At 36.6% G+C, this 24,016-nt stretch overlaps 1 protein-coding gene across 3 annotated transcripts in view; it reads right to left on the minus strand.

The window, feature by feature from the left end:
• CTTNBP2 (cortactin binding protein 2) overlaps nt 1-24,016 on the minus strand; it is a 106,129-nt gene that overhangs the window by 58,396 nt on the left and 23,717 nt on the right. For all 3 annotated transcript variants that reach the window (XR_015743739.1, XM_026713155.2, XM_087934013.1), the window contains exon 3: nt 10,608-10,832. Coding sequence is in view for 2 of the 3 variants with exons in the window: in XM_026713155.2 (XP_026568940.2) it covers nt 10,608-10,832 (225 nt within the window). In the remaining variant the exon portion in view is untranslated. The remainder of the gene's footprint in view (nt 1-10,607; nt 10,833-24,016) is intronic.

Raw genomic sequence — 24,016 nt, forward strand, 5'->3', positions numbered from 1 at the left:
CCCATGAGTAAGTGTGATGGGGTACAAAATACAAGTAGTCCTCAAGTTATGACAGCAATTGGGACTGGAATTTTTGCCACTGTCATACAGTTTGAAATCATGTGACCACCTTATTTAGTTAACGGCAATCCTGTCCTTCCCTATAGATATTGTTAACTGAATCCCATTGGTTGTTAGCCAATGTCCCACCTTTCTAGTCAAACCGTTACAGCCCAAAGACCCAGTAGCCCAGCCCATGGGGTGGCGTAATTCAGACCAGCCCACAAGGTGACGTCAAGTCCCGCTCGCAGCTACCCTCATCACTCTGGACTCTGAGGCCTTGGCTGCCCTGCACTCTGCTGTCCCAAGAGACCAGCGCTGTCTTTTTCCACTCACTGTTGATGAGGTGTGCTGGCCCCTCTCAAATATGACCTCAGGAAGAAGGCCCCACGCAGCCAGCAATTGCTGTTTGAAGAGTCAGGTCAGGTATGTTTGGTGAGTAATGGGAGCAAGAAGATGGTGAGGGCCAACTGGGGAGGGAGCAGAGAAAGAAAATGCAGAAGTGGGGAGGGAGATAGGCAGGTGGGAGGGATTGAAATGCGCCTGTGGATATAAGTTCACCTGAGTTTTGATCACATATCCACAAGGGAGCTGCAACAAGCATGACTTCTAATTAATTTGACAGCCATCTGGTGTAGTGGTTAAGGCACCAGACTGTGAGTTCTAGTCCTGCGTAGAGATGAAATCCAACTGGTTGACTTAGGGCCACTCGCTTTCTCTCAGCCCAACCCACCGCATAGGGTTTTTGTTGTAGTGAAAATAGGATGAAACTGAGATATAAATACACAAACTTCAGGGACTAGGCATAAGTACCATTCATTCAGCACTGCTGTAATTTTGAGTGAGCACTGACTGAATGGTCATAACTCAAGAACTACAGTACCTATTATCTTACGATTTTTATGAATGCTTCACATTGAGAAGCTTGGAAATCTCCGTAGAAACTTGCATTATAGTGACCACTGCTGGGTGGGTGCAAAGAACTACAATGGATAAAGGTGAAGCTCTACATTATCTCTATCCTTAGATATTTCTTCTTCAAACCAGTAAGTAGTATCACAGATTTCAGATGCAGCAACATTTAAATTGTCAAAAAATATATTGATGTCCTGCTGATCAAATACTCAGTTTGCTTATCTTACTGGTATAAATTATTTGTCTAAAAGACAGGTTTATTTAGTGATTTTTTTTTTTTTGCAGGTATCTGAATCAGGTCATTTGCTTGCTTCTTTCCTATCAAGCTAGAGTTGGCAGGCATGTTTGTTGGCTGGCACAGTGTAATTCCCATATTTTTGAATTTCATTATAATTGTTCCCATAAGTCAATGAATTCAGGACAATGCCAAATATGACTCTAATAAACTTTCAAGAGTAAACACATAATCAAGGAGAGATAAATACTACACTTTTCTCAAAAGGGATATCAAATTAAAACAACAATGTTTTGTCAGCCACAGGCTTATGTATTTAAATTATTTAACGTGCATTCATGTACTTTCCTATGCGTATGCTTTAGAGTGCATCTGAGACCACTTAAAGATTCAACAAAGCCATATTTAAGAACTCCCATGTCCTCATTCAGGAGACAATGTCTTTAGAATGGAATGTTCACTATTGGGATAACAAATCACAAAAGCTTTCTATTGAACATTCATCAGCATTATGATATATTTGAATGTCTAATGCTTAGATATAGGAAGTGCCTTGGGTTTGAAATTTTAAAACCAGCAGAGTTTTCTTCCACTTTCATGTTCACCAACTATACAGACTCGAGGACCTTCCACACGAAGTATACTTAATTCATAAAATAAAATCCGTTGCATGAAGGTACTTACCAAGTAGTAAAATATTCAGCATTTTACTAGTACAAATTTAGAACAGAATAAAACCAGAAACAACACAAATGCCATGGCATGGGGGAGCGTTTATGGCATGTTGCTAGGGTCATAGAGTGTGGTCAAGAAAGTAAAGAAAGCAGCCATGGCAGTGCAACTGAAGCTCTGGACAACATTTTATGCATCACACACTCCTGTCAAGAGAGCCACTTTGTTTTAGTTGTTATGGAATCAGGCTAGAAACAAAAGAACTTAAGTTCTAGTTCTGCCAGAGGCATGGGTAATTAGCTGGGTAATCTTGCTCTAATCTCTCTCTGTGTCTCTATCTCTGCTTCTGCCTCTGTCTGTCTGTCTCTGCCTCTGTCTCTCTCTCTCCCCCTTCCTCCCTCCCTCCCCCCCTCTCTCTCTGTCTGTCTCTGTCTCTCTCTCTCAGGCAATGGCAAATCACTTCTGTATTCTTGTCAAGAAAACTGCAGGGACTTGTCTGTATGCATGCATGCACACACATACACACCCCGAGAATGACAAAATATATTTACAGCATGTCTTAGACTAAGCACTTGGTAGTGCAGCCATAAAGGCCTTCGAAAAGCTGTTCAGATACCATGATAAGTCTGTATCTATAAAGAAACAGAATTTCCCTAGCACCAGGTGAACAAAAAGTTTGACTTTGAAGTAAGATAGAAATAATATTGATGCTTTGGTATGTGGTATTGGAGAAGAGTGCTGAGAATACCCTGAATAGCCAAGACAACCCAAAATGGATCATAAAACAAATCAACCCAATATTCTTTCTTGAAACACAAATTACTAGGATTGTATTTTGGACACATTATGCAAAGAGTTCTGAGTCCCTTGAGAAGTCTATAATGCAAGGAAAGGTGGAAGGTAACAAGGAAGACTATCAACTAAGTGGATGACCTCAATTAGAGTAGTGATGGATGCACTGCTAGGAGACTTGACAGGTGGGACTGTGAATAGATCAAAAAATCTACTGATGTAAGCGCTAACACCAATTCAATAGCACAAATTAATTAAAAATGGAGCATACATAACATAGTAAATTATAAAGTGGGATTAAAATGATGTGTATTCTTTTCTTAATGAACAAAAGATATTATTTCAGAAGGAAAAACTAGAGTTACTGAAACTGGATATGTTTTTGTTGATGTCATGTAAAGGAAACAAGGAACCTTTTGAATGAAATTTTCATCTAGTTTTATCAGTCTTTCAATGGAGTGACACTTTCACAACATTTCACAAACGTTTGTAAGCCAAAAGATCAGATGAAAGATAGCAGCATCAGTACAATTAGGAGTAATAAATGTGAACTTTCTCATGTGTTGAAAACTAACCCTTCAAAGATTTCTACCCTGCATCTAATAAGCCACTTAAATATATCAAAATCATACTGTACTACACAATTCAGGCCATTGGGTATGGTGAAGAAGAAAAGAGGACAGGTAGCTTTCAATAATGTTTAAATAATGTAATCAAAAATGAAATTCAAAAAGAAAAATGAAACTATTCCTTTCTCTCTAATAAGGTGTTTGTAGGGATAGGCTGCATAGATTGATCTACTTTAGTTTTGCTTTTTTTTCCCCAGTGGTTTGTTTTAACATACTATACTGTGAAATTGTCACAGACTGGGTTGAACACACTTTTATATGTATCTTGCAATTGGATTGTTGAATGAAAATTATATGAAGAACAACAAGACATAAACCAAGAGTCAATGTTATCCTTTTTAACCCTGCAATACTGAGCTTAAACTAAATGCATATATTCCAAAGGATCACAGATCATAAATGTTTGTAATACGATGTCACCTTAAGTTCACTGATGAGATTCCAATACAGAAAGAATGGTGGGTTTGTGAAATAGATAAGTGGCCATTTCTTCTATTTTACCTTATACATATTTTACATTACACAGGAAGTAACTTTACCACTTGCTTGATCCTCTGTATGATTGCATCAGTATTTTATGGATCAAATTCTGGGCCCCGGGGGCGGGGGGAAGGAAGCATTACAATGGAGGTGGTTGATGAATTAAGAGGTAATATCCACATCCTTCCCAATGCATCCAACTCCCAACCTCCCCATCTTTTAAGTACCATTTTGTTGGGATTTAGTTAGTTTGGCATGCCTAGGGAGATATTTGAAAGAATTCTGATTGAAAATGTACAAAAAAGGGGGAAATCAGCTATATTCGGAAAGTGCCATGAGTGTTTATTCTACAAACCAAAAGGTCATGGAGAAATATTTTACATAGGATCCAATCTGAGTCAGTCACCAGGACCAGAGGCTTATTCTTCCTAAACTTTTGCACTTATGCTGGAGCCCAACTTCAGGGAACTCCTCAATCTCCAGGATGTCTGCACTGGGCTGTTTTATGTGTAGTATTTAAGTGACGCCTGGTTGTGTGTGGCTTTTAGTTCTTGATTGGGGTGTTGATGGTCAACTATTAAGTCAACTATTAAGCTATTGATTGTTGATTCCTAGTGCTGTCGTGCCCTCGGCTCCTATGTAAACTGGTGATAAATCAGCACTCCCGTTGACTGACAAGGCTTCAATCATTTCTCTGGCTATTTTTGTCCTTGCTCAGTCAACAGTCTTAGTAGCTGTGAAATTGAATGCATGTCCTTGTTCGTTGCAATGTGAGGCTATCAATGAGTTCAATTCTCCTTGTCTAACCGCTCGCTCAGGTTCTTATAATTTGGTGGTTAGCTTCTTCCCCATCTGTCCTTCATAACCACAGGGGCAATCCTTGCAGGGATTCTGGTTAATTACATTAGAAGTTTCTCCTACCTCCAAACAATCTTTATACCGTATGGCTTCATTTTTGATTGTAATTCCATTTTTATCATTTGAGAAATATTTCTCTTGTGGTTTTAGGCTTTTAATCCTGTAAGCCACTTAGAGTCACTTTCAAATGAGAAGGAAATCAATGGAAGGAGGGAGGGAGGGAAGGAAGGAAGGAAGGAAGAGGAATTCTATTCCTTTCTGTCATAGAGAATTTTTTTTTGTAAAAAAAATTATTTGGGTTTTCACAAAACACAATACAAATAAAATATCTTTTTTTGAAAATAGCATGATCCCGTTATCACTTCTCCAGACACAAACTCAATTTCACATTCATCTTTGTATTCTATTCCATATCTTATTACTATTTTAGTATTTTCTCTGTGATTTTTCCCTTCCCTAATTTTCCTCAACCTTATTTTTAATCATCTCAATCCTTTCTAAATTCAATTATATATCTTTTTCTAAGTTTCAATATCTTTCAAATCATTATATTTATATTTTTGTCTGTCCTGTTTCAATTTCATATTTTCTTTTATCTTTAAACAAATTTTCCCCTGTAGTTACTGATTGGAGTATGCCACCTTTGTATCTTTTAGTTTTTGTCCATTCAAATCTTATTTAAACTTCAATTTATACCTTTACAATAACAACATTCAATATCTAACCTCTATTTTATAACACATAAATTTTGCCAATCAAATTCTGCTTGGTACATTCTTAAAATACACACTAAGTTCTTAAAGAAAAATTATATGTATAACAATAGTACATAAAATACTTATTCTATTCCAATTCAGCTCAACCATTAATGTTAGTTACAATCTTCCATTAATATTAATTAACATCTTTAACATTTCTTTTCAATTAAATATCATACTTCCTTGGGAACACTTATAATATTTCCATAATTTTTTTTCACATTTCTTTCATATTTCTCTTCACTTAATTTTTTATAAATCATTAATAACAATTAAAATGTTCCCATCCTTTCCTAATTTCATTCTCTCATTCTCTTTATTTCATTTATTTATTAACAAACATTCCATTCCATTACAATTTCTATTTCTAATATAACAATGCTATCTTATGTACCCTTGCAGAATCCTCTCTTTCAATTAAATTTTCACCCATTGTCTCTATGTCTTCTAAATAGGCTTATATCTTTAATCCTTGTACGTTTTCCCTGTTTCTCTATATCCTGTTTCTGTCCTTTATAACTTATTTTCCTTTCCTTCTTCCCACTCTTCTTCCCCCTCCCACTTTTGACCCCTTGTCTCTCTAATTCTAATTCTCTCTTCTGTAATCCTCTCTTCTGTTTCTTCCTAAGATTGTAATTGCTTTTCAAACTCTTCTTTTTTTTGGTTGTTTTTTCAAATCTTAAATTTTTCACTCTCTTTCCCCCCTTTCCCTTTTTCCCCCCTACATAGAATTACTTGGTCATTTAAAATTGCTTCTTCTTTGTCCTGCCCTTCTTGTTCTAGACACATTTCTTGTTTCTCATAGTTCAAGATCTCCATTGAAATACGAAGCCAAAAAAGCCTCTTCCTTCTTGTGCATCTTCTTTCTGTTTTTTTTAAGTTCCATTTTCAATTCTTCCAAGAGTGATGCCATTTTAAACACTTTTAAACAACCACCCAATTGATTTTAATCATTTAAGTCCAATAACCAAAAATCCAAAAATCACCAAATAATCCAAAGCTGTTTCTTCTTGCTTCTTTTTTCCACTTTCTCTTCCTGGGGTTCTATTTATCTTGTTACAAAGTTTCAGTTAGAATATATCTTTTAGGAATCTTGTTAAAGTTTCACTGTTAATTCCTTTTACTTCCAGGTGGTCTCCTTCATTTTTACAGATCCCACCCTTTTATTTTTTCCTTTTCTCTCCTTTCCTTCTTTTTTAAAAAATTTAAATATCCAAAAAATTTTATTATCACTTTGACATTTTATTTTCAGCTTAAATTCCTACTAATGTCAAAGTGAATTTTTAATCAATTTCTTGCTTAAGTCTCTTAGCTGTCAATATGGAGAAGAAGAAAAAAAAAACCCAAATCTTTGCCCTTCCCTCTCTCCTTCATCGCTTCAAAAGTCTTCTTTGGGAACAGTTATTCTTTATAGTTCAAATTCCAAGGTACTTTTTTCAGTTCAACCCGGTCAATAAAAACTTTACCTTCTTATCTTCCTCCTGCACAATCTTTTCCAGTCGAGTTCTTCTTTGAGGTGGCCATTTCCGACCACTGCTGCAACCGCCTTAGGGAAAGGGAGTAATGGCCAGCTGAGGAGGAGAGATGCGGCTCTCCTCGACCCTGCTAGCAGTCTCCCCCCTCTTTACCACCTCTACGGGGTGGCTTTTGCCCTGAATCCAGCCAGCTCGGGGCGCTCCTGTGGCAAGCACAGATCAAAACTGCACACGATCGCGGATTTTGGTCTGTCACTGAAGAAGCTCAAACCAGAAGTCCCCAAGAATTTTGATCAGATGCTGTATGTGATCCCATCAGGGACAATTCTTTCCAACCTGGATCTTGTCAGATGTTTTGATATAATTCCCACTGTCCCATAATATCAATGTACATAGCAGTTGCAGTTTTAAACAGGTTGGAAAAGACTGATTTAATAAGTTCTGGACATTTTCTCACCTATCAACCCATTACCAAACTTTCAGCTTAGGTACTCAAACTTCCTGCTTTCGTATAAGGGAGTCTTAATATCACCCTGTCTACTCTTGATCAAACCTCAGAAACCCCTTATTTGGCTCATGCACGATCTCTCTCTCTCTCTCTCTAATTCAAAGAAGCACAAAAAGTGTTATTTTTCACATGTTAGCCATCTGAGGGTTTGCTTTATTAGTAGAACTGCAATGCGAGTATATAAAACAATGTGTTGAGCATGTTTATCTTTAGTAACTTGGCAAAATATATGTAAGTAAAGTCCAAAGATACTTTGGCTTCAGGTCACGCAACTGAGCTTATGTTGAGTTGTCAAGCAACAGCAGCTATATAAAAAATATTTTGTTTTTGTTAGTTGTCTGCTTATGGCAGGGGTATCAAACTCAATTTCATTGAAGGCCACATCAGGATTGGGTTTGACCTCCGAGGGCTGGATGGGGGGACTGGGGTTGGCCATGGTGGTTATGAGCATAGTGGGTGTGACACGGGACTTCTCTGCAGACAGGATTTAATAAACTTCTAAAAATAGGGAGGCATATATTTCTGTGATTTTGGTTTTTTAATACTAACTTCATCTACTTGATCATCTTATGAGGGAAAGACCAGATCAAAACACCGATTCCATAGGAAGATCAGAACTATAAATTATTGACATAGACTATAGTAGCAGAATCCTGCAAGCCTGAAAGATAAAATATTTTACTTTCCCTCCCTTTAATAACCTTCTGAGTCAAGGAAGGCCTCATGGAAGACTCCGGGGGCCCTGTTTTGGGCCTGGGAGGTCTCCTGGAGCACTCTGGAGGCCAAAAGTGGTTGCAGGGGGTATGCCCACCACCTATGCCCCATTTTTGCTAGCAGAGGCACCATGGGCTGGTCCTTTGGTAGTTCCAGACCAGCCCCGCGGGCCAGATCTAAGCACCCCACAGGCCAGATCCGGCCCGCAGGCCTTGAGTTTGTCATCACTGGCTTATAGCAAAGCTATCAAAGTTTATAGGAAAGCTTTGACTTTAGTCAGGTTCAAAAAGCAGCCACTTTGCCTTCTGCGCATCTTCCAACACTGTTATTAGATTGAGAGCTACAACCTGAACACTGATTATATATTCAATAATCACACGTGCTCTACATGAATTCCATTTGTGAAGGGGTGAAAACTTCAGCAAGAAGCATACGTTAATTTGCTTTCAGTAATGGCAGAATCTTAGAATTAGAATAACAAAAAGGGATAATGTCTTCAATGTTCAATTTATTAAATTAAGGATTGATTTGTCAATCACAAACCATAATGGATCTTCTTCCTGTTTGTGCATTAATTTTCCATTTGAAAGGAGTGGATAAATGGGAATTGATAAATCCAAGGCCAAACTTTAATTCAGAAGAAACATCTTAACCCCCTTGAGGTATTTTGCTTTCCTTTATCTTTGTTGAACGGTATCTGGATATTTTCTAATAATTTTCTAAGCTTTAGACCAGAAATCATGAAACAATGGTTGTCCAAACGTATCACTATCAGCTTTACACTAACGGTCAATGATGAATGATGCTGGGATTTGTGAGTGATAAGTTGGTAATTTCATGAAAAAAAAATGTGTCTGATTGCTAAGATTCAACACCAGTTTGATGTTATATAAACAATCAATCAAAGTTGTTAATTGGAGTTGTGATCTATCCCACTTGAAGGGCAACAAGTTGGAAATGTGATTTTTTTCCTTTATAGCAGAAATATTAGGCAATAAGTACAGAGAATCCTCGATTAGTGAAAATTAGAACTGGCAAATTCCATTGCTAAGGGTCCAAGTCACTTAAGAAAAAACATCACATAAGCACAACAAAATTATGACTGCACTTCCACTTTCATCATTGAGATGTCGCATGATCACAACTTGCAGTTTCACTTATATGTTCTCCATTAATTCTGCTTATTAGAAGCCAGTTGTGAAATACAAAAAATGGTGATCACATGACTGTAAGAGGCTGTGACTATTGTATATGTCCACCAGTTGTGAAATGCCTAATAGCAATCATGTGATGGCCGAATGCTGCAAGGGTCATAAGGAATGTCGCAAAGAGTTTTTTTTTCAACCACTCTGACATCAAACAGTCGCTTAACAAAGTATTCAGTAAGCAAATACTACCTGTATATTCACAAAAAGGATATTCCTTGTCTTTCGCATGAGATATATTTGGTATGACCTACTAAGTAGGATGCTGAATTGTACAATAAAATTATATTTGAAAAATCTTGAAAAGATACACTACAGCTAATCCTTGACTTACAACAATGCATTTAGTGACCATTCAAAGTTACAACTGCGCTGAAAAAAGTGACTTACGACTGTTTTTCATCGTTTACAAACATTGCAGCATCTCCATGGGTCACATGATTAGAATCTGGCTGCTTGGCAACAGACTCATATTTATGACAATTATAAGTTTCCGAGGGTCATGTGATCACATTTTGCAATCTTTTGACAAGCAAAATCAAAGGAGAAGCCAGATTTTACTTAAGAACCATGTTTCTCACTTAACAACAGCAGTGATTCACTTAACAACTGTGGCAAGAAAGGTTGTTAAACAAGGCAAAATTCTCTTAAAATCGCCTCAGCAACATAAATGTTGGCTTCAATTGTGGTTGTAAGTCAAGGACTACCTGTAATGTGCCATCTATAATTGTGAATGATAGTAGTTCTCTATCTCAGTAGAATTATCTTCCTAACTGTAAATTAAAAATTAAAATTCCGGTCCCAATTGTGTCATAACTCAAGGGCTATCTGTAAAGTTTTATGTGTATTCTGCCTATCCACAAAGAGTAGAAGAAACAATTCTTCTTGCCAAAGGCAGTTCAAGTTAAAGTAAAGTGTGGAGTTAGGGTTATGGATTAGAATTGGAGCTACTCAAGTCTGCCCTGTACTGTAGAGTTTTTGGGCCAGTCATTCTCCTCAGGGAAACCATTGAGGATGGAATTTGAGAATGGAAACGTCTGTGGTGCCTTGAAGTGCTGGGAGGAAAGGCAATATATCCATTACTGGAGTTTTTCAACAAGAGACTAGACAGCCATTTGTCTAGAATATATAGCTTAAACAGGGGTTTGGATTAGAAAACCCCCAAAGTCTCTTCCAACCATTTATTTTCTCCCATTAGCATTTCACTATCAATAATAAAATACATTAAATACCGCTAAAAGAGAAGTCTATTTTGATATAAGTTAAAAAAACTAAATCCTTTATTTTCCTAATAAGCATTTAGAAAAGAAAATAACAGGAAGGATACCTTCTTTTGCCTGTTTTCTGCAGTAACCAACTGTGCTGCCATCCTCTCTTGCATTTTTCTGCAATGCGCCATAACAGCTTCCAAAATAGAGAGTGGGTTGGTACAGATAGACTTCTTCTCTTTGGCACCAACTCCTGCTTCATAATCTCGCTGCAGAGCCAAAAATGGGTCACTAAGATTAAATCTGCCATACCGTTCCTGGATGAAAACCTCTTTCCTCCGTGCCTGAAATATTACATTAAGAGACAAACACAAATAATTAATGATCGTTGAATTATGTATTCACAGACTTAACAACCCCACACACCTGCTGCTGTAAAGCAATCAACGCCCTGCATCATGTTTGGATGACTACAAATTATTTCAGGGTCTTTAACAACAAATCAACGCATTTTAGAATATGTATGTTTTGTGGCAGTTATCTCTCTAACATGTCATTCCTTTGAAGCATGACGAGTAACACAGAAAGTAAATATTAACAGAGAGTAACTCACTAGTTTATAAATGGAATTTTTATTTAAAGTTAACAATAAAAAGTGCTCAAAAATGTTCTCAGGATTTTGTTAAAGTGGTAGTACTTATGAAAATCAGTTGGCTTCTAGGGCAAATAGATTTAACATCATTTTTGCATATTTATCAAAAACGCTTATTATTTTCATTCATTTTTAAATTTTGCAAACCAACGAGTTTTTTTTTGCTAACATTAGTTTGACCAGTCAGTGCTACATAACTTGCACTCCTGTGTTCTTTTAGAACCGAGATTTTAAAGAGTATTCATGAAGACAAAATAGGCATGTTTTAGTTGAATAGTCAGCAGTGCTTTTAATCAGTCTTATGGATATATGTGGAACAAACAATATATAAATATATGTGATCCCTTCAAGGGAGGCCAGGTCAGGAAATTGAAGTCACAAGCAAATAATACAAAATTCTATTAATACAGGCTTTAATAAGAAAATCTTGAAAGTGTGGCAACATTTCTCATTTCTCTGTCCACACACACACACCGGGGGAGAGGGGAGGGAGGGAGAGGAGAGAGGGAGGGAGAGAAAGAGATAGACAGACCAATAAAGATCAGTTTGCAGTTTGTAAACATAGTATTATAGTAGATCTCCAATTTTTGGTCCAAGTGAAACAAAACACTTTGACTCATGTAAGTAAATTTTGGTGGATAAATACACCAATCTGGAGATATGGATATGTTTCCGATATAAACCAACTAATACAATCTTCTGTTCAAGCAGATTTTAGATAAAAAATATTGGTTACACAGTGACACAAATCATTTTAGAAATACTGTCAGGGAAGAGTGGGATTGACAAGTATGGGCAAGCTACTGCACAATAACAATGTGTAGCAGTCATAGAGAAAACTATATCAAGTACAGTTCACACTTTTATTGGTCCTGTGACCTTATCTGCAAGTCATGGCTAGCACAAGTCATTTGGTTGAAAATATATGGTTTCTGAAACATAGCTGGCAACCAACATCATGAGATGCACACTCTACAAAGATGGATTTATGGCTACTGTAAGATTAACCAAACAAGAGCTACCCCTTATTTGAAAAGAACTTAACATTTCGTTTATTGTCTCAATGCTAAACAAAAGACATATAGTATGTAATTTTGTTATGACTCTAACATAAAAATTTGGCATTTGCATATATGAAATACATACCCAAAATGCTTGCCTCCTACATACTTCATTCTAATCACTGTGCCACCCTGGCTCTAAAATATATTTGTGAAAAACATTTCAGAGCAGAACATCTTTAACGTTGGAAATTTTGCAAACAAAGAAATTTACATTTCTTCTCAAGTTTGCATTCCATCAGCTTCACAAATATAAGTTAACAATTTTAATTGGGACTGACAACTCCATCATGAAGCAACACTGTCATAAATCAAATAATTGTAACCGTGCCAATTTACAACAACAGTTCCAGATGTGATCCTTAAACATTATGTTACATTATTGCTAGCTTCTCCATTGACTTTGCTTGTCAAAAGCCATCAGTGAAGGTTGGTGATCATATGACTGTGGGATGCTGTGACCATTGCAATTGCACAATGGTTCCCAAGTGCCTGAATTGCTATCTTGTGACTGTGGAACACTGCAACCACTTCAAGGTCTGATCATAATTCTCCTCATTGAGCGTTGTCATAATTTTGCAGTTGTTGAATGAATGGTTGCCAAGCAAAGACTATATATACTGTTTTTAAGAGGTCTGCCTCCCTCCCATTGCCACCAGTATTGCACTGGCCTATCCTCCAAACAGTATTCTAGCATTGATAGTTTAAGTCAAATTCCTTGTAAATTGAAATATTAAAAAAGTATTAGGAACAAGCTGTAGGAAGATCCAGACTTTGAACAGGCAAAAAAATGAGAAAAACTTCTTCTTCATCTCCATCTTATTCTTACCCTACAATTCAGGATCAAAATGAGATTTCGGATGAACCATAGCTATAGTATAAAGGAAGAACTGCCAGGAACTAAATTTCTGAAGAAAATGTGAATCCAAGAGAACTAATACTAGATTTCAGTATGTCTCTTTGTAATAGTTGAAAATCGGAGATCATTTTCCAGAGATTATGTTATGTTATACAAACACATAAGTCAACTTATTTTCTCTAAATATTTGGTTCTGAAATGTGTGTTCTAATAGGAAATCTTCATCAGGAATAAACTGTTTTTACTTGATGATCAAGAATATTCATTTTTCATGACATCAAAAGCATTAGAAAAAAGGAAAAATGCATACTTTTCAGCTGTTTTCCCTCTTGATAGATTGTTCTACAAATACAGATGTTTTATCACATTTGTTTCCATAGTAACAGAATATTGCTACATATACAATTATGATATCACTGGAGAATTAGCTTGAATAGTGGTTGCCAAGGAGACCTCCTCTATTCAAAAAGTTTGCTTTTTTAAAGAATGGAAATAATAAGAAAAATTAGGTTATGCTTCTTTAATAAGTCTTTTTTAATGTTGATTTTGTATTTTTAAAATCATAATTACACAACCTTTCTCCATAGAGAAATGAAAAGTCCCAACTCAGATTAGATTTTAGTATAAATGCAAGTGTTCCCCAAAGGAAACTACATTCAAGGAAATTCACAATAAGCAAAATAAATGATCAATAACAAGACTCAGAATTTCAAAAATATATTTTAAATGTAATACCAGCATTTCAACCATGAATAGTAAAGCTCGCAATTTTTTATTGTCTAGTATGCTTTACTCAGTCAACCTTCTAATAGAATCTGTCAAACTTTCAATAAATTCTTTTGGCTGCACCCAGATTATTTTCTTTCTCCATTACCTTGGCTAATATTATCTACGCTTTCCATTCCAAATAAATTTTGTACCCTGCAAGTCCACAGAAGCATTTCCTGCACCAAAATGGTATACTTAAAAACAACTAGCTAACAATACTATCACTGACACTGCATATTTCTCAATTTAGCCAGATCAGATAGACATTTTCATTTAAATTAGTACACGTAAGACACCATCTGCAAATTGTTCTTTGAGATTAGCATCCAAGAAGACATGGATAAAGTAGTTAACCCTATAAAATGCCCTGATTGGTCAAATGCATTTGAGAGATTCCTGATGGTCAGCAAAAACCTGTAGAACAAAATAAATATTTTTTTTTAAAAGATAGCAGCACTTAAGGAAGAAGAAGAAGAAGAGGAGCCAACATAGTGAACCATGTTGATAATCCACATAGAATAAATTGTAATCTTAAACTCTAATTCAGAAAGATTAACATCTGAACTGACCATTGATAGTGCAGGTCTTAGGTAAGCCATTAGTTTAATTCTGTATGTCATGTATACCAGGTGATCACCTGTGTACCAGGTGATGTCATGTACTTTATACCAGGTGACAGGTATAAAATCTGTATAAGAAGCTCCATAACAATTACTAGGAAGACAGTTGATGGGTAAATAAAACAGGCACACAATTACTTTGGACAGTGTTTTTATCATTAACTTTAAATGATAGTTATTGATATCATTATTTTATTAAAAGTTGTTTGTTTTAATAATGTTATTTTTGTTTATTTTTCATTTATCAAAAGTGTTGAAATCACTCATCTCCCTCACAGAGGGACTCTGGTCAATGTAGAAGACAAATATATTAAAACGCTAGCTGGATACCCATGCTTCACTAAGAAGCTATGTGATCGGGCTTAGTTTTGGGGGAGGAAAATAAGAGGGGAAGGGAATTCTGCCTCTGCCTACCAGCATTCAATGATATTCCTCTGGCTAGCGTCCTGTCAGTGCGTTGAGAGAGTTGAGGGCTGTTTGGAAACTCAAGCAGCATTTGCTGTGTGAGCAAGAAGGAGACAGCAAGGAGCCTGGGCATGGCTAAAGCTGCTTGGTGCTATGAAACTAAAACTGAAACTCCTCTCCTCTGCTTGCGTTTTGCATTTGGAACAGATTTCTTTGCAGGTGGGGCGGGGGAGTAGAATTCCTTAGCATCAGAGCGTGTTAAGAATAATATACGAAATATTAATGGTCTGATGGCCATTTTGAAAAATCCTTAAAAGTCAATTAAAAGGAGGGAGGGGAACTTTTAGGGTGCTAAATCATACCCCTGGCTTCTGTGAGCCCCATGTTAGGCCACAGAGCCACATTTTTACACCTTTCTGACAGGTCAGGAGAGTGGGGTACCATATGGGAGGACACACTGCCAGTTGGACTTCTCCCTAGGTAAGCTAAACTGAGGATACGTGGGGCTCTAAAGGTCAGAATCAACACTTTGAATTGGACTGGGAAGCAAACTGGCACCCAATGCAGCTTGTGCAACAAATGCAGCTTGTCTTGGGAAAATAGGTTCTTCACGATTATTAGATAAACATATTTATATCTATGTCAATTTTTTTTTTTTGCAATTTTATCAAAAATTACAATTACAAGGATAAAAACTACAAACAAGAAAAGGTGAAGAAAAGAAAAAGACAATAGAAAAAAATAGAAGTAAAAAAGGAGAATATCATTAAGAAAAAGAAAAGATATAAAAATGACCCTTCATAACAAGTGCAAAGAATTTTAGTAATGTATCACTTTCTCTTAAAACACTTCAGAAGATCTTTTCTTCCCTTATCCCATCCCTTATCTATCAAAATATCCTTTAAAAATTTAGTCATGATTTTATTCATGATCAGCAAAAGTCTATGAAGGATTACTAGAGAAAACAGCATATCTATTGTAGGCTCGATCAGATAAACCAATTCTAAATTCCTTCCTTTTATTTTTGATAATGTTGGTCTTAGTCCTTTCAAATAATGTTCTGGAACCTGATGTCTTTTCAATTTTTTTCTGTATAGCTTCTCATAAAATTATTCAATGCTTTAACAGGGCTCTTTTGTAAAGCCAATATAAAAAGAGTATACAGGGCAATCTCTTGGTTTGTTATTAGCATATCCCTTTTAATCATTAAGACATCAGGCACTTTCTTTTATATGTCCAATATAGCCATTTCTCTCCCATATTCTGTTAACTTGCCATTTTTAAATCTACTTTCCGATCAGTATCAGTCTTGTCCAGTAAAGCATGTTCCTCTTCCATAACATATTTTAAACTACACTCTATCTGTAGAAGCAGACACTCTTAAAATTAACTTTTGGGTCCATTATTCAAAAATATCCTTCAATATCTCAAATGTTAAAATATTTTGTTCAATTCTGTATTAATAAGTAAAATTTAAGTCTTCCAGAATACATAAATATGATATGGTGTTGTAGATCAATATGAAAACTTAGTTTTGCCAACCTGAAGTTGTACAAGTATGGTGGTTTCTAAAAGCAGCGCCTAAATTGGTTGGAAATGGGAAATAAAGTCTAATATATTTGGATGCCAACCGATTAAAGGAAACTTATAAATTATTACAGTGGAAAAGTAAACTGTAACATTTTGTTTTCTTATGTAAACCATCCAGAAAGGTTCTCAACTTGCCTTTTCTGACCAATGACATTTATCAAGAGATGAGTTATTTTCTTGACTCTGAATTTAAAAAATGACTCAAACTGGTCTTAGTGCCTAAACACCTACAAGACAAAGAAAAGGAAAGGACAATAATTCCTGAAATCATGCTCAGAGTTCTTGACATATGTCAGTTTTGACACTTGTTAGTTCTTTGCCTTTCCTATAATCTTGAGTCTACATTCTCAAATGGCAAATTCATTCTTCCAGCTGCAAATTCAATGACAGTATTCATCTAAGCCTATGTAACCAAAATAGGCCATCCATATGCTGCTATAGTATTGGCAAATATCAGCAGGCTTGGGGAAAAAATACCAAATTTGTAAAATAACAAAACCACTTTAGGAAAGAAAAACAGAAGAGTCCAGAATAGCCTGTGGAGACTGAAGGTGCCTAGATGATACAAAACACTGACTGTTGGGAATGGGAAAAAAATATTAGAAGGAAGGGACAGAATGGAATGGAACATCTATTAAATGATATGGCTAAATAAACTTCGTTTATATTATAATTTGGTCTCCATACTATGAGGAATCTATGAATTAATTTTCATAAAACATCCAGCTATTTCAAGAATGGGAGGAGGGAAGGGAAGGGAAAATATAAGAATTGTTCTTGTTGAAAAACTATGTGATATACATCTGGCACAAATGTATAAAGAGCCCTGCCAGAAAACAGGAAGACTATCAATTTGTATCCAGTGTATTCCATTGTCTACCAGATTTCACTCAACAATCCTATGTTTCCTATTTAACAAACTGAAAGCACCTTTGGGTTTGGCGTTCAGTAGTCAAATATTCTTAGCTATTCAATTTTTATATCATTCAGATTGAGAGGAGAAAATGTACTGTGTATAACACCCTTAAAGCAATTGTTGAGCTGCTTTGATATTATGTTTTCTTGGAAGGCAATTAAGAGCTGCACTACAGAGGAATCAAAAATAAACTATGAGTAATGTACATGTATTCAGGAGACATTTACATATGTGCTTGACATTTCAGGAGCTGAATTGCAGACATTCTTTCAACCCACTGCCACTGCATCAATAAACTATATTTCTAGATGTGTTCGAGCTGATGTGAGTTAGGGTTCACCTTCCCTTCTACCAGTCCAGGAGATCATTAATTAGAGTCTTTCATGAGATAGCGTCACCAGCTATACTTCTTCATAACCAGAGAAATATTTATCAGGAACGACTTGCTGCAATAGTAAACCTGCAGAATCAATCCTTCCTTCCTATTTCTCATATAAGCATGTGTTGAAAAACTTCTAGTCTCACACCCATAGCTAGGATGTCTGAGAACCCTAAGAAGATAACTGCTGGAACAGCCAAAGAAAAGGAGAAAAATCACCTATAGGATTAAATACGGATCAAGGACTTATCCATAGATAACACTTTGAGAACAGTTAAAAGGACTGGACTACGATGTTATGGAAAGGATATTCCTTGATTAACCCTCGTCATAATGAATACATTTTGAATATTTACCATATCACCACTTTTTTTCTTTAACTTCAGTAGAACAACTTCCGATGCATGAGTCTGATCATTTGGAATCATTGACTGCAGGGCTGAAATGATTGTAACATGGCTTTTCACTATTATCCACCAGTTGGTTTTTATTCCATGACTTAAAAATTAAATACTTTTTTTGAGACAAACACAATGCTTTGGTAAATACTTGTTTGCGCCCATGTAGTTTTCTTGGCAGAAAATCAAAATACTTTGTCATTGCCTTTTTGTCAGATGACCCAGGCATCTCTGGTAGTCCTCCACCCAACTCCCAAACTCTATTTGACCAATCAGGGGATCGATCAAGTTTGCTATGGTTGAGGCTGAGATATAGAACTCCCATTCTTGAATCCCAAAGGGCAGAATAAGTAAATTTATCTATTTTGACATATTGCAAAACAATTATACAATTTGAAGAGAAACCAGATGAGCACTATGGAACAACTTCATCCCAAATACAGAACTGTCATCTATTTAATATTTTATTTATTCCTTTTTTCAATTTATATTGTTTATTCATTTTGTCCATGAGATGATGATAACGATGATATGATGGTGGTATCTGTGTTAGCGCGCTCCTTAAAGCAGGAGTAGGCAACTATGGTGGGCGACTATTCTGGGAGTTGAAGAATTGTGGAGTTTAACTCCCGGAATTCCTGAGCCAACCCTAACCCTCACCCCAACCCTAGATGAGGAATACTGAGAGTTGAAGTCCACAGGTTGTAATGTTGCCAGAGCTGCCCACCCCTGTCTTAAGGTAAGTAATGCATTTATCTGAAGTCCGCAGACGTGCAAGGAATTATGTGTGTAAAGAGCGTGGGGCCCACATATGTCAAGAACAACTTTGTTTTTACACAAAGAAGACCCACATTTCAAACTACCTGCTGATGCTCTGCTCTGTTTCTGCCACCAGCAAACATGGCAATTGGCAAGTGCTGTAGAATAGGCAATCACCATCACTGAGGCAATAAAAGGTTTCAAGAATTATTCTAGGGAGATCTGCCTCTCCCTTATTCCTTAGTTTCATTTATGAGATTAAAGCAGTTTTATTACTTCCCAAGGATAATTGAATACAAGGGTAAATTATATGCTTTATTGCTAAACTTTCAGTAGAATCCTCTACTGTGTTTGGAATAATAATTAATTTAAATATTTTCCTTTTTTTTTTTTTTTTTACTGGCAAGCACTTGTGGAAGACAGTTTGGATTTTAAAATTGATGTACTATTTATGAACAAAAATTGAAGCCCCTAAAGTATCACTGATTGCAGTGGGATTCTCAAGTTCCATTTGACTGTTGCCATTAGATTTCATCTTTGTTACCACAAGAGATAATTGTTCTATTTACCTCTGGATAACACTAAAATTGGTTAGGCATAATTTGCTAGATTCAAAGTTCTCTCAAATTTAATTTGACTTAAGAATTCTTCTTAGTATATCGTGAAAGACAGATAGCAACTACCTTGGAAAAAGAATATTCAATTATATGCATATCAACCCTTATATCTTGCTCGAATCACTTCCTCCACTCTAATGGAGTAGCTGCTGTCAAAGGACCAGTGCTAGTTAGAAATGAGAAGAGAATGAAAGCAAAGTTCACGAGTAGTTTTGGCTGTCCAAGAAGACAGATTAAATTTCAGCAGGTGCCTTAAAAAGTCAGCTATAGAAAGCCAGACATTAAATAATACGTACTCGGGGCACCATTCACAGTTTGAAGTCAACAGAAAATGTAGCCCATGGAAGAAAAGGATATACTCTTATTTAATAAAAAAAATTCCTAATTAGTTCCATATGAGAATCATATATCATTTTTCAAATCCAAGACTAAATAAGTATTTTGGGCTACTGAGATGACTGCTTCTTGGCTTCCTGATCTTGGCTTTCTGATTTCAACCAGTAAAACTGATATTGCTCAAGATATTCATCTATAATATATTCAAGATGTAGTGTTTGTACTCTGAAAGAATGTCAAAAATAGACGGACTTTTCATTCTTGGCTTCATTTGATAAAGATCTTAATTGTATTATGTGCATCCCAAAATCAATGGATGGCTTGTCTTCTACAGCTTTGCCTGCTACTAAAACTCTTATTGTATTTGTCTGTTTGTTTGTACTCCCCCAACTTAGTGTATATAATGCATTATATTGCTACAATTTTTGAATCAGATCTGGTAACCTAAAGAATGTATAAAAAAAATCCAGGATCCATTGTTCCATCCAGCATTGGTTAAAAAAAATGGTTACCTAACATTTAATATTCATTCTGGTTACATCAGACTACACTACCTTCTTCTCAAAGCATAATCTAACAGATCCCAGGATTGTCCAGGGATTAATATTCATTCTCCCTCCATGTGTGCATGCATTAATTTATTGAGATATGTTTTGAAATGCTTCAGAAAGGACCAATTTCAAGTTTAAAAGAGCCACTCAACCCAGGGAAGGATTTTTCTAAACTATTCATTAAGAGATACTCAGTTTTTCAAACAACAAAAATGAGTATGAATGTTGATGGCCACTAAAGCTACATTTCTTTGCATAATAATCCAGCACAAGGGTAATCCTTTTTTCTATCCCCTTCTAAGTCTTTGTATGGTCTCTAATGCAGACAGGAGTTACGCATGGAGACACCCCCAAAATAATGTATATCTTTTTCCAGTGTGGGTAAATTTCATAAAAATAGATTAAAGTGATATTGAAGTTATATTGAAATTTAAACGGAAGGCCTTAAATCAACTTAGGGCACACATTTTGTTTGTTTGATATTCCCAAAGGTGCTTTTTCAAGAGGCCGCTGGACTTTCTGGTTGTTGTTTTTTTTTTTTTCAGAAGCTGAAGAAGCTTCTTGGATGAGAAGCGAAATGTCTTCAAAGAAAAACAAAAAACAGAAAGTCCAGCTGCCGCCTGTCTTTGGGACAACCATGTCCTGGATGACTGAGGATCTCCATAGACTCCATTTGTCTGATCTGTTTATTCATCTCACATTCCTGCCCTGGACTCAAGTCTATTTTTATCAGGCTGTTTTATTGACAGTGGCTGTACCTCCTGTCCTCATCGCCTCAACACCAAGCTCCTAACTTACCAGTCTAAAGTAGTTTTCCAAACTGTCAGGAGTGGACAATGAGCATCATCTCTTGCCAGAATGGCAGAACATACTGGCTGGCAAAGGTGAGAGCTATTAAGCCGACTGAGCTATGTTCTAACTTGCTACTCTTAAATTTTGGTAACGAAAGCCAGGGACTGAAATGCTTGCCCTCCTTAAAAGAACATCTTAAAATAGAAATTCAGAGCATTTTGTGATCTTGGTATGTTCATCTGCAACATGTAAGAAATTACAATTGTACTAAACACAACGGACACGCTTACTTCTTCCTCATTTGTTGATGGACGTACAGATAGTTTCCGTGCAGAACTGCCTTGTTAAGCAACCATTCACAGATAGGAAAAAATATGAAAAGGTGGTTGCTAAATGAGGACTAACTCATGGTATATAATCTGTAGCTAGCAAGCAGCTCTTGGAAGGCCTGTTTGGCAGCCTGCTTTTTAATCGGGATTTTCACTCTTTAACATCAGCACTGCTGTGTTTATTTCGAAGTCGTCATCAACCCTAGGAAAGAGCTACCATTGGAGCCAGTGATACCTTGAGAAGGTCCATTGTTGGTGCAATATCCACAGTTGACAGGACTGATGAAATCAGGTGGTTACCGAAGAAGCAACTAAAACTGTTTCTACAGATTCTGTGAATCCTGGTTGTTCAAGTTAACATTTTATGACTAAGAGAGGGAAGGGGTGGGGGAAAAAAGGAAGCGTCTCCTTTATGAATAGCAAGAAAGAAAACCTGAGTGCTGGGTTGGAGCTCAAAGCTTCTTCCTGTTCTTTATTCTCTTATGCTTGGATAACATGTGTGGGGTGCATGGGTGTGTAATAGAGGTAGCCCTTGCGTTACCAATGTAATGGAGCCTGCCAATTACATTCGTAACCCCAGGATTCATAAGAGTAAATCACATCACTTAAACACGATCCCTCTCTGCTTTCGCCCAGGCATTCGCTAATCAAACACGTGGGTTTTCCTTAAGTACATATGAGGTATTTCAGGGTAGGGAAGGACATGGGGACGGGGCTTAGTGCTTTCCCCGACCCCCTGAGATATCTCATGCTTTCCTTCCCCCTCCATCCTACTTGACCAGAGTCACTCTCTTCAGGTAGCTCTCGATGATCAAGGGAGCTGTCTCCTCTTCAGTCTCTCTGCCAGTTTCGCTTGGAGCAAAGTCTTGCCAAGGCCTACAGGGACAAGAGATTGTGTCCCTATAGGCTCCGGGTCATTTTTGCAAAAAGCCTTTTTGCTGATGAGAACGGAGGCCAGGATAGCTGCATGTATCCCTTTGGGTCTCTGGTTCTTATCAACAAAGTCCTCCTCAAGCCCTTTGCTGAGAATGGAGATCTCGCGCTACTGATCTTGCGCGATCTTGCAGTACTTTAGAAGCCTCCATTCTCTGCAAACACACCCAAGGCCTGAAGCACCGAGCAGGTCAAGAAACCAAAGGCTCTCTAGATCTTTGCAATGAAAGGATCCACAAGCCTGTAGGGACTCGGCAGAGTGGGGAGGAGAATAGGCAGGGTGAATGTTGCAGAGCCTCCATGGTTGCTCATAAGTATGAATGACTGCCCTGTGCTGCAGCATTTGTAACTTTGGGACTGTGTCATAAACGTAAATGATTAGGTCGCAATTTTGAACAGTTGCTAAGTGAACTGCATAACTCAGGGATTACCTCTTGAAAGGAATACTTTTTTATTGAAAAGATGACTTATTTGGAAACCTTTTCCCAAATCTGACCTAGAGTTTAGATTCCCATGTGAGTCTTAGATACAGATCCATCTCTTGTTTCAAAAAGTTCAGTAGAGGAATCTGACATATTACTTTAGCAATCTACATGGGAAGCACTGCATTTCTAGCTATACAAGTATTTATGTATGTGGTCCTTACTTTTCTATAACCACGCCTGAAACTGGCAATGGTTTTACTCTATGCTTGACAATTAAATGTGCCCATCAAGAAAAGTGTGTTATTATTTGCAGTAACATCCATGTGACGAACTCATAACATCTAGACTTTGTGATTCCCTAAGTCTGGGAATCCAACAAGGGGACTGTAGGTGCCTGTAGGTGAAACTCGAAAAATTAGAATATTGCGCAAAAGTTCATTTATTGCAGTAATGCAACTTAAAAGGTGAATCAAATATATGAGATAGACTCATTACATGCAAAGCAAGATAATTCTAAGCCGTGATGTGTCATAATTGAGGTGATTATGGCTTACAGCTCACCTGTATTTGCATCTAGGAATGTCCCTTTCCATGACTTTCTAGTCCACCTGATTTTTAAAAAAAAGATTTTTTCTTGAGAGGCTAGAATGCTACAAATGCTACTTTTTTTTAATAAGTTTTTATTGGTTTTTAAAAACAAACATAAACAAACAAAACATAAAAACATCAAACCATCTTCCATATATGTACAATGCTACTTGGATTACGAAGAATACCTTTGATTTCTTATAATCCCCCAAATAAAAATGTAACCCAATGTGCTCTTTGAAAATTTGCCCACTGTCTTTAAAAAAAAAAGTATGCTGGTGGACAGAAGACAATGAACGAGAGGTCCAGGCTGATTATGGGGAAAGTCTCAGGGTCCTGGAGGACAAAGGAAGAATTCTGCCTGTGCTGGGCATCTTTCATTACGTGTAGTTTTCTTTTTAAATGCAATGTTCAAAATGCTCCGTAATTTTTTTAGTATTGGTATAAAATGGGATAGTATATTTGATCTAGATTTTATGTACCGTAGGCAGGTATGTAAATATGTTTTGCCTGGCTGTTTTTTTTTTTTTTTCCTGTTGGTGGAAGATGT

Source organism: Pseudonaja textilis, chromosome 5 (genome assembly GCF_049901715.1).
Source record: "Pseudonaja textilis isolate UNSWEBS1 chromosome 5, rPseTex1.2, whole genome shotgun sequence".
In the NCBI taxonomy this organism is placed as follows: domain Eukaryota; kingdom Metazoa; phylum Chordata; class Lepidosauria; order Squamata; family Elapidae; genus Pseudonaja; species Pseudonaja textilis.